General features: G+C 46.1%; 1 protein-coding gene across 1 annotated transcript; it reads right to left on the minus strand.

The window, feature by feature from the left end:
• Nucleotides 1-54: 54 nt before the first annotated feature.
• On the minus strand, nt 55-9095 carry HOMEZ (homeobox and leucine zipper encoding). Its single transcript, XM_007180565.3, has 2 exons — nt 8875-9095; nt 55-3383 (listed from the first exon to the last, which is right to left on the minus strand). The coding sequence occupies exons 1-2, from the start codon at nt 8912-8914 to the stop codon at nt 1786-1788; spliced, it is 1638 nt and encodes a 545-aa protein (XP_007180627.1). The 5' UTR covers nt 8915-9095; the 3' UTR covers nt 55-1785.
• Nucleotides 9096-11637: the final 2542 nt, after the last annotated feature.

Consider the following 11637-nt stretch of genomic DNA (forward strand, 5'->3'; position numbering starts at 1 on the left):
TCTGTTTGGTAACGGTTGGAGACACAGGCTTACTAAAGTACACAGATAATGAAATAAAGAGGATGTCCTTTTATTGCTGCTGCAACTCTATTGGTATTACAAGCTCTCAAATAGTGGAATGGGCAAAGAACACTACCACTGAGATCAAACATTTATTCTTCTTTGGGTACTAAGCGGTAGAAATGAGGGATTAAATGGGTAGGCCACTGGCAGGCATACCTTAAGCAAAAATATTGGAAAAATGTAAACATAGCATCTGCCAGAAATAAATTTGGTCTTGGGAATGACCTTGTAACTGAATAGGATCCCACTACCCTTTCTGAAACTGAATTTATTTTAAAGGCATTTCTAAACTCCCTCTCTTCTGAGCAAGAGCCTGTGCTGTAGCAGGTGCAGAAAACAGTCTGCCTAGTGATAGATACTGATCTACTAACTTTTCAAGTTTTTGTTCTTTTACTTTACCTCAGTATATCCTGCCGCTTCAAAAATAAATAAAAAGTATACTAAATCATAAAGTTAATGGATTTGGCTCCATTAATCTCTAAACCATAGAAGTGGCAAAGCGGAGGTGAGAGAAACAATTTTATTTTTGGCCTTTTTATTATTATTCTAGCAATTTGGGGCTTCCACTCTTTTATTTCTAGATGGTTAACCCACTGATACCTTTATATCTGACCCCAACTGATGAAAACCATTCTAAAACATCAATTAATTCAGTTAAGGACCATGGTCCCTCTGTCTCCAAGACAGATCATATAAAGTGAGGGAAAAGTCTCTTTTCTGGACACATTAAACCAACACCAAAAAGATTAAAAAAATCAGTCTCTGAAAAAAAAAAAAAATCAGTCTCTGTCAAGCTAGGCAGGAGGGACTGTCAAGTTTGTAAAACCAAACCTGGAACCTACCTGCACTGTCCTTCCGAACAGTAGAAACCATTCCCTCTCCTCTCTACCCCTCTGTAATCTAATTCTACTTTTTTTAAAGGACATCTCCCCTAATTCCCACCTCCAATAAATATCCAGTCTAAATTATTCTCCACCCAATTATTAAACTTTTTCACAAGCTCCGGGGGGAAGATTTACCCTGAGACAAATAGTGAACAGAATGGGGGTTTTGGAAAGATAAAAAGGTACAAGGCATAGTGGTCCAGTATTAGAAATGAAAATATTCTGCTCCCTGTGTGACTCAATAAAGCAGCAGGAAAACATATAAAGTCAAGCTGGTATAAGGAAAAGGAAATATTTGTGATTGACTGGGACATACTGAGATTCTTGGCTGCATTATGTGTGGACTTGTGCTCAGAGAGAAAAGAAGGGGTGCAAGGCAGCCTTATATTCCAAGGAAAATGGGGTGGGACTGGGGGATGTACTGGAATCTTTACTCCTCCTTTCTAGTCCTCCATAGATGTAGGCCAAAGCCTGGCCTCTCTGTAGTACACTTAAGGGGAAAGAACAGCAGATACGAGGAGAGCAAGAGCCTTTTCCCGGCCCCATAGTTTGGACCAGACCCACAGCACTCTTCTCATTGAGGCTGGAGGCCTGGATTTCTGCCCATCCAATCCCCACCTTGCTTTGTCCTCCATGATCATCCTCCCTGGTCCACCCTTACTACATCCCGCTGTCCCCCACCCTCAAACACAAAGCTTTTATAAATAAAGTAGCTATAAAAAACAAAGCTTTTCAGTTCTTTGCCACAAGGTAAGTAAAAAAATGTGGTTTCTTTGTTTAAACAGTTACTAAGTTGGTTCGTCTTTTAGTAACAGACCTCCCCTCCCCCAGTGCCCCCTCAGTCCTGGATGATCACATCATCATCATCGTCGTCGTCGTCTTCCTCCTCCTCCTCTTCATCCTCATCATCTTCTGGCAGTTCTTCCTCCTCCTCTTCCTCCTCTTCATCTAGACAAACCACCACTTCAGCTGGCTCAGGTAATCGAGAGTCAAACCAATCCAGTACCTGCTGGGTGCTAAGCCTTGATGCCTGACTCAGTTGAGGGATATCACTTTCCCGTAGCTGTTGGTGGGTTGCCCAGTACCTCTCCAAGGGTCGTATATCCGGTGGGGGTGGGGGGATCGGCAGAGGTGGTGTCTCAGCCCATTCATTCAAGGAGCGGGTTGAAGGTGGTGGTGTGGGAATTGCTGGATCCTGGAAACTAGGGGCACCAGGTACTGCGTTGTCCCGAAACCATTTTAGTTGCCCATGCTTCAAGGCATAGCGTGTGTCACCAAACCACTGAATAATCTCAGGCCGAGGTAAACCAGTGATCTGCTCTAATTTATGGTAATCCTCACGCCGTGCCCACTGGCACTGTAAAAAAAACGATTTGAGGATAGCCAGCTGCTCTTTGGTTTTGCGCTTGGTCTTTCGCTGGCGTTGCATATCTGGGGAAAGGTACTCTGCAGGGCCAACCCTACCGGGTGCTGAGTTGTGCCTTAGCCCCTGGGGCCAGGCTGGCTCCAGCTGTGGGCGTAGTGCCTGTTCATTGGGTGACAGTGGCTGTGGGATACAGCCCAGTGGCTGGAGGGGTTTAGAGGTGGCAGTAGCTCCATTAGCCAGTACCTGGAAAGAGGAAGAAGAGGTAGAGGAAGGAGGAGTCACATTAGATGCTGACTCCTTCTTACAACTACTGGCAGGTAATGAGACGGGTGGGGGCTTATCCCGAGCACGGGGCTGGTGGACAGCTGTGGAGTGGTTGCAGGAAGCAGTACCTAGGCCGTGTGACTGGTCGGGACCCTTGCCTGCCTGCTCCTTAGAGAGGCCACTGCTTTGAAGATCCTGACAAAACTGTGATTGGTGGGGGAATGCCACACTGCCAGGTGCCATCAGGGGCTCCTTTGCTTTCTGGTGACTCAGTGGCTCTGAGGGCTCTGAGGGCTCTACCTTCAATCCTTTCATCTGGGTGGGCTCGCTAAGAGTCAGAGGAACTATTCCAAGACCAACTTGTTCTGGAGGTGGCATTGGAGAAGGAGGCACCTCCTCTGGGGGCCGCCCTGCATGGTGAGTAAAAGATAGAAGGGATTTGAAATGGAGTTGGTCCCGATGGTAGACTACTCGGGCTCGAGTCTCTTCAATTTCTTCGGATGACCAGCTAATGCCACAGCGGAGGCGCTGGGCCATGAACCAAGTCTTGACTTTCTCCATCTGCAGCCCATAGCGTAGGCAGAGAAGGGCAATGTCTGCTAAACTGGGATAGGGAAAGTAGCTGAAGGTTTGTAGCAGGTGTTCATTGCCATCCAGCTCACTGGTCTGGGCTGCTTGGGTCCACACAAGTTGTAGCTCCTCAGAGATTGGAGGGAGACAGATGAGCCCCGCAGGGGAGCTATTAAGACCGCTGGCCTCTTTATTAGGAGGCATGGTGCTTTCTGATTTGTGCCCTTCAGAGATAGCTGTAATAAGAAGAGAAACAGCTCGATCACTGGGGCTCCTCTTTCAGCCCATTGTTCAGTTTCTACCAAACAAAACGTTGGACTCCAAAACAATCAACTTCTACGTGTACTGTGCTGGATTGCTTTTAAAGTGCATAACAATTTCTCATTTAATTTTCATAACCTTATAAATCATCAGAGCCTGCTATAATTCCCTTGTACGTATGAAAATACCAAGGTCCATAGAGGTTAAATTATCCCAAGTCACAAGACTAGTGAGTGTTGTCACCAAAAAGAAAATCTGACTTCAGAGGTTAAAAAGGAAAACATCCTTATAGCCTTTATCTTTCCCATTCAAATTCCTCTAAGTTCATGGAACAAGAGTGACAAAACTAAGACTCACCAAGAAAACAAGAAGAGGTGTAATCCCAGAATACTTTAGCTCCTAACAGATTATCTCTAGAGTTATCTCTAGATTCTCTCTAGAATATGGAAAGGTTAAGAATACAACGTGTGAAAATCTATAAGGTAGGATAGCACAGTCCCTCTGCCCAGCCCCCTTTTCTCTCCCTTCTTGGTGGGCGAGTGTTAGGGGGAGGGGATTGATGGGGTGTTTTTCTAACTCTCAGTAGGATAAGATAGGTCAGCTATCTGGGATAAATGGGGCTCGCTCTCCCTCGGTTTTGGTCCGGTTAGGGTAGAGGGAGGGGAACGTTTCCTACCCCTGTCATCCTCAGAACAAAGGTTATTCCCCTCCCCCCAGCCTTTGTCTCTTCCAACTGCTGAGTCTCTCTCCAGGGAGCCTAGAGAGCTCCCTCCGACCTTAGCAGCCCCTCCGCACAAGACGGAAGGCCCTCAGCTCTTATCTCCTCAGTCCAGCTTTCTTCTCAGAACCAGGTGGGCTCGCTCATTATAAACTGTAACCGGGTCCTGCAAGCTACCCAGCAGCACCAGGGCTCCCAGGGTCATCGTGGGTGTGGGGACTGCAGGGAAAGCCTCTGACTACGCTTCATTCTTGGAAACCTGCTCAAGCTATTTCCCAGAATAATTCTGTTGACCGATTTTTTTTTTTTTTTTTTTTGGCCATGCCTGGGGCTTTTGGGATCTTAGCTCCCCAGCCAGGGATGGAACCCGTGCTCCCTGCAGTGGAAGCGCAGAGTCCTAACCACTGGACCGCCAGGGAATTCCCCATTGACCAAATTTTAACTCAGCTCCCTGTGTGGGCATTAGAGACTTTAAAACATCTGTCATCCTTTACTCTTAGAAGAATCCCATCTGAGTTTATAAATATTCTGATATGTTATGGATAGGACAGGATTCCAATATAAATGCTACATGATGAATTGAGAAAAATCTCAAGTCCAGAAAGTTACAGATAGTGCAGTGTAATATCGGGGATTTTATATGATGAACAGAAAACTTCGGAAGCATTCTAATGGGTGTCACCGTTCCCTTTTAACAAGCAAATCTTAACAAACTGAAGGCCATGCAGACCCTAAAGGCAGTACAGCTTGAAGAGAACCTTAAGAGGGTAAATGAAGGCAGCATGGCATAGTGGGTTAAAATATGATCAAGGCCAGCCTGCAGTTTGAATCCCAATTCTGCCACCAGCCATGTGATCTTGGGCAAAAGCTACTGAACTTATAGGAGCCTCAGTTTCCTCATGTGTAGAAAATGGAGACAATGTTGAATGTATGTAAAGTTACATATATTTTTACAGAGCACCTACTGTGTGCTAGATGTCATGTGTAGGCGGGGCCTAGAGCTGTTAGAGGTGGAGGTCTGGGGTGAGGCAGATTTGAGGTGAATCGCAGCTTCTCCACTCCCTAGAGTGCTCACTAAGCTTTATTTTCCCATCAGAATAAAAGGAGGTCATAACAGCGTCTACCTTGCAAGTTTATGACTAAATCAAAAAATGCAACTGACGTCATGCCTAAAAGTAAAGGCTCAATAAATTAGAGCTTTTATCATTGCTTCAGCCTCACAGGCTGATTCTGATATAAGGTAATGCTCCTCTTAGACAACAGGGGAAGTGAGGCAAAGACTGAATCCTTTAAAATGACTGTTTCAGTCTGTTATTGCAGCCTTAATCCTAATGAGCAGTGGAGGAAACCAGGGTGTCTCTGATTTTGTACTTTTTATATTTGGGGAGTTGGATATAATTCCAGAAAGGATTTTGCAACTTTTAAAAAGTAGCAAAATCACTGCTTTAGAATTGAATCCATAATTTGGATATAAGTTCTTTTTGATTACTAGGTGAATTTCCAGTATGGTAGCTCTACCTTTACCCTCCAGGTCCATCACAGACACAGCTGAGGGGCTGTGAGGAAGTGCTTGCACAGCTAGGCACTAAACCACCATTTGGAAATTGTGGCCCACCAGGAACACCACCAAATCTAAGCTGGAGAATACTTGATGCTCCAGCACTTGACATCCACTTAACCTTATCTGTGTCCTGTTTTTTAAGGTCACAGTAACAGTTTAGATACGAGGAAAAGGTAGCATAAGGAATAAAGCAGTCCAGTGTGAGGATGAAGACTGCCAGACAGGAAATAAGGCAGGCACAGCTATAAGCCCACCAGGAAGCATTTTACTTTCATTCATGTGGTTTGCTATCCTTCAGATTCCCATGCCATCAGCTTGATATTTCAGTATAACATACAGTAATACAAAGGTCATATCTGGTGTACTGTATGTGTCTACAGTTTTCCAGTGACACAAAACACAAGTTGTGGAAGACTTCCTGATACAGAATGGTGGCTTAAATCAGGGCACAGCTGTAGAGCTGGTACCTCCCTGGAAGAATCTGGCTTTGATATAGGAGAAAACTATCCAGGGAGTGGCTCATGAGAACTATAACAAAGAGAGTAGACCCTACAGTAATCAAAACCACAGTGAAGACACTATAGTGTCTTATGTCCTTGTACCTCATTTGGAGAAGGGAGGAAAAAGGGAAGGAAAGCTGGAGAAATAAGGACTCCTCTGGGCAGAGGTGGTGGTGGTGGTATTATCAATTCTGAATTATTACTAAACTTGTATCCATGCCAGATATGCCCCACCGCTACTTAAAATCACTAATAAAAAATACAGTCAGGGTAACACCCTTATTTCCCTTTGGGCTTTCCATACCCCTGGACAAAAGGCAGAAAAGAATGGGCTGCCTTAAACTTCCAGTGTAGGTGTTCACACAATCCTAGGGAAAAGAGGTCTTCAGAACTTGAGCCTAGGCTGGGAATTCCCTGGTGGTCCAGTGGTTAGGACTCTGCACTTCCACTGCAGGACTGCAAGGGGCACGGGTTTGATCCCTGGTGGGGGAACTAATCCGGCATGCTGCACGGTGCCAAAAAAACCCTCGAGCCTAGGCTTATGGTTAAAAGCAGGAAACAGTTCAAGTGAGAGACCAGATATGAGCCTGCTAAATTCCCTAAATCTTTATTCAGAGAACTGAGGTATGTTTCTGAATGAAATGTGTTTTGGTGATAGTTTTCAAGGGCCTTAAAGAACTTTAGTGATATTCAATTCATGTGCTTCTCAACTTTTTGGATCATGAACCTCTTTGAAAATCAGAAGTTATAAACTCTCAGAAAGTTATGACTTACCGCCCCCCCGCCCCATAAACATTCACATTTACACATTACATAAAGTATAATCTAGGGGGGTTCGCTGATTGCCCAGAAGCCCTGGTTAAGAAACTCTGCCTTATGTCCTCCCAACTTAATAAAAGCAATGGTGGTAATGCTTAAAGAGAAACAGTTTATGAATGAATGGAAAGAGTGGTTGGAAGACTCAAGAGAATTTGAATTAGTCTAGAAGGGACTAGGCATTGGTGATATTAGTTGGAGAGAGTGGAAGTGAGGGGTGTTCAACTGGGCCAAAAGCCTGGCTTAACTGACCCCTACTGGATTACATTATCAATACCCACCCATAGTGCACTGGAAACTAGAGACTGGTAGGCTACTCTAGTGTGGCAAAGTCAGCTGCTTCCTTCAGCTGCCCTATGTGCTTAGGCCAGTTGTGTGTAATTCCAAACCTGCTTAGGCTCATTGTTTTTCTGTATATAATAATTAAACATCACATAAACCTATGAAAAATTAGTGCATTAGGAATTGTTTCTGGGAATTCCCTGGCAGTTCAGTAGTTAGAACTCAATGCTTTCACTGCTGAGGGCCCGGGTTCAATCCCTAGTTGGGGAAGTAAGATCTCGCAAGCCGCACGGAGCGGCCAAAAGAAAAAAATTGTTTCTATGAAAACGAAGTCAAATGCTTTGGAAAGACATCATACAAAGGAGTGTACATTAAAAAAATTTTTTGAGTTGGGAGTAGGCAAGAAAACTGTAAAAGACTGGAGGGGCAGGGGACTTAAAAAACTCAGAAGTATTCTGCACTCAGATTGCTTCAAAAGTGTTTAAATTCTCACTCCACTTTAAAGAAGCCAAACGTGGAAATCACACATGATGAGAGGCAGTGGCTCCAGGCTCAGGCGGCACATTAGAATTACCTGGGAAACTTAAACCAGGGGATCAACCTCCTCATTCTGACTTAATTAGCCTGGACTGGGGCCCAGGCATAAGTAGTTTTTAAAAAGTTCTCAGGGTGCAGCCAGATTTGAGATTCACTTATGTAGTTTATACTAGAAAGACAATTGGGACTGCCAATCAGCATACTTACATAAAGAAAACGCTTGGACACTAACCGAAGAGATTGGTGAAATGAACGTACTTTTAATGACAGTTCTTAAGATATGTATGCATCATTTTAAAAATTCCCAACTTTAACTGGCTTTTTTGTTTTTTCGGTTTTTTTTGTTTTCAGTTACTGCCACCTACTTATCCTAATCATAAAAAGTGCTTCAAATGTATGGTGAGAAGGGGGTTCATATGATAAAATATCACATCTGGGCCCTCATTACCAAATAGGTCTCAGCTTGAGTCTTCTTTCAGTTTAGAAGTCTCAGATTAGGACGCAACACCAGGAACCTCTGAGGACTCAGGTTCTCACTTTCCTAGTTGGTTTTCTGAGTATGTCTGGGTAGGGGTCAGAAGGGGCAGTTTCTCTTAAACCTTTCATTCCCAAAGGCCACTGCTCCCCAGGAATAAAGCCAGGTTTCTGTACATGTGTTGAAGTCGCCAGGAGGTAGTCATGGAGGGGAGGAGGGGAGGCCTGGGAAGGAAACGTTTCTCCTATCCTCCATTTCACAGGCAGTCTAGAAGGCTCCAAACTGGGTCAGAGAACAAAAAGTTCCTGCACTTGGGGCGATGAGCCCCAGGAAGCAGGCGATCTCAAACCCTCCCCTCGCCAAGGGCGTCCCTACCCAGCCTTCCCCTCCTCCCTACACACCCACTCACCCTCCCCCAGTTACAACAGGGAACCGAAAAGTCCAGAGGAGAAAGGCGAGAGAACCAGGCGACTTCGAACCTAGAATTCTCCTCCCCTCACCGCGGGGATGGGGCTCCGGGGGTCAGAGATCGTACAGGGGCTGGGAGGGGAAGTCGAAGGGGCTGGGGATCACTCACCGCAGTCCGGCCCGGGCGGCGGCTCCCAGCCTCGCACCATGGGCCGGGGGGAAAGGGGGAGAAAGGGCAGGGGGCCTCCGGGGTGAGAGTGGGGTTGCTGCCCGGTGCGGCCTGCTCCGAGCCCACCCGCGCGGAGGGCTGAGACCCGGACTGTCGCCCCCCCCCACCCCGCCCCCGAGAGCGCGCCCGTCTAGCCCAGCCCTGCTTCAGCGAGTTGGAGGCGGGGCGGATGGGTGGGGCGGGCTCCAGGGGCGGTGCCAAGGTGGCCCGAGTCCTGATTGGTGAACGCAGGCAGGCGGGCCCCGGCGGAACGGACTGGGCCAGCAATTGGCTGCGTGGGCCTCGGTTGAAGTCGGCTATTGGCTCCGTGGGCCTCAGCCGGGGTGGCTATTGGCTGCGTGGGGCAGAGAAGATGTCCCCCCGGGCTAGGATGCAGTGAATGGTACCCCCTCCCACACTCGCCTTGTGGGCGCCGGATCTTCGGAGTCCACTGGGCAATGTTCCTCCTGGAATTCCCCAAGAAATTCACAGCAGTTTGCTGAACTGTCCAGACCGCCTACAACTACTCCCCATTTGTTTCCTTCGGAAGGAAGACTTTTTCAGTGTCCCTTTGCCAGCCTCACACAGGAGACGCGCGTTCCCAGACGAGGGCCCAACCGCTGTCAGCAGCGTCACTGTAAACGAAGCGCCTAGAGCAACCGGGAACTTGTTCTCGAGATGGATCAAATGTCTTGGACACCCTTAAAGACGAGGATCCTAGCAGCCCGGCACCTTCGGCCGCTTCCCGGGTCCAGCTGTCACCAGACAGGTGTTCTCAAAGACGAAGTGCTAGAGGAGGTCACCTCGTTCGGACTTACCAGCCCCCACCCCCCGCCCTAGTAAAGAGGACCTGGAAATGTGCCTCATATTTGGGGACCTTGGTTTTCGTTGTCAAGAAAGGGAGTGCGATAAAATGGTCTTTCCACCGAAACAGTATTCCACACCGAAATTCTGGGCCAAAAGTTTGTATAGTTAGGATTCTCAGTCTTCTGACTAAAACTTGGGAACAATACTTTCTGAAGTGACTCTTCTGTTCTCATGGTAGTCTCCTCTTGTATTATTTAGGTCACAATAGCTTATATACCTACAATAACTTATAAAACAATTTCAGACTTTGCCCTGTATTCCACAGATCTCGCCACTCCCCCTGTACCCCCTGAAAGTCAACCACCATAAGTGCTACTTCTGATTCTTCATTGCACCAGTCTAAGGTCAAGAGCTCTTTCAAGGTTGCCAAGCATGAGAAATGTATCTCTAATTCAGCTTGGCGCCCCATTTTCCGTTGCTGGCCCTGCATTTGCCCCTTCCTCCCCTCTCTCCCTCAATACATTTAGTAACAATCTCAACTCCTAAGAGCCATGCCCTTCAAACTAGTATCCTGCAAAAACATCATAGGAGTAAGCAACAGAAAGAATATTCTCAGCTTTAGAATTAGAAACTTTTGATCCCTGAGGGTTTAAGCCAGGGCTGGTGGTACATACAGACCTTCTCCTAAATCATGACTTATTATGCCAATGGTTTGTATGTAACGAAGGAAGGGAAAAGTGAAACACTATAGGCAGCGGGCAGCCCTCAGTTGTCGATGGAGACCTTATGGTTTTATAATCCAAACAATGAAACTGGATTGACCCGGAAGAACTCACGCTTATTTGGCTGGAAAGCCAGGCAGGAACTGTGAAAATTTAGTGGCTGTCCCTAGAGGGTTCAGTCAGTCACTCTGGGCATCACAGATCATGGACTGGGAATTATGAAAGGTAGACAACTCAGTCACATTTCTTGTCTCAGAAGGATACTCACTCCCAATTCAGGAGTAGGGAGAAGAATCAAAGACAGATTTAAGGGAGGAAGAATCCAAGGAAAGAAGAAACTCCTCTGCCCCAGTTCTGGAGAACAGGCTGAAGCCTCCCTCCTTTATATGGGTTTCACCCTAACACTTTATTTTTTGTTTGTTTTATTAATTTTTATTGGAGTATAGTTGCTTTACAATGTTGTGTTAGTTTCTGCTGTACAGAAAAGTGAATCAGCTATCACCCTAACACTTTAGAAGATAGAGTGGACTGGGGTGGGGGAGTGGAAGAGAGGAAGAGGTCCAGACTTGACATTATCAGAGAAGGGAGGGTCCCACCTTCAGCAAGACAGTAATCATCCCAGCTCTTCCAGGGACTAGTGCTGAAGAATGTGGATTTACCACATCATCCTTAATCTTTGGTGAAAACTCCCTCTCCCTTTGCATGGCTCAGAAATCTAGCAGGATTGACCAGACACACAATGACCTAATAGCTAAGGAAGTTGGAGGAAGTTAAGGGCCCTGTCTTGCACAGAACTCTTCCAAAGCATGGGAGGAGTCCCAGCAATGTGTTAGTATGATCATAGGTTTTTGTAGAATTTGAAAAAAAAAAGTTAAACTGCAGTTGGTCAAGACTGATGTCTCTTTCCTTTCTGACTCCTCCTCCATCACACTTCTCCTTTTGTCCAGTGGCAATGAAGAAGCCACGGGCATTTGGGGATTGACTAACGAAGTTGAGCTGGGAATACATTTAGTTTGGGTGTAGGAGTTGCACATCTGTGATTTGCAGTTACTTCTGTGAATAAATAGTAATTATAGTGTTATGGGCTGAACTGTGTCCTGCTAAAATTCATATGTTAAAGTCCTAACTCCCAGTACCTCAGAATGTAACCATATTTGGAGATAAGGTCTATGCAGAGGTAATTAAATTAAAATGA

This window comes from Balaenoptera acutorostrata, chromosome 3 (genome assembly GCF_949987535.1).
Source record: "Balaenoptera acutorostrata chromosome 3, mBalAcu1.1, whole genome shotgun sequence".
Taxonomy (NCBI): Eukaryota; Metazoa; Chordata; class Mammalia; order Artiodactyla; family Balaenopteridae; genus Balaenoptera; species Balaenoptera acutorostrata.

Bases quoted from the DNA above. Each gene is read 5' to 3' on its own strand.
- HOMEZ (XM_007180565.3), bottom strand. From the start codon at position 8,914: ATGGTGCGAGGCTGGGAGCCGCCGCCCGGGCCGGACTGCG. The intron at 3,384-8,874 runs GTGAGTGATCCC...TTCTTATTACAG, and splicing joins GCCGCCCGGGCCGGACTGCG to CTATCTCTGAAGGGCACAAA.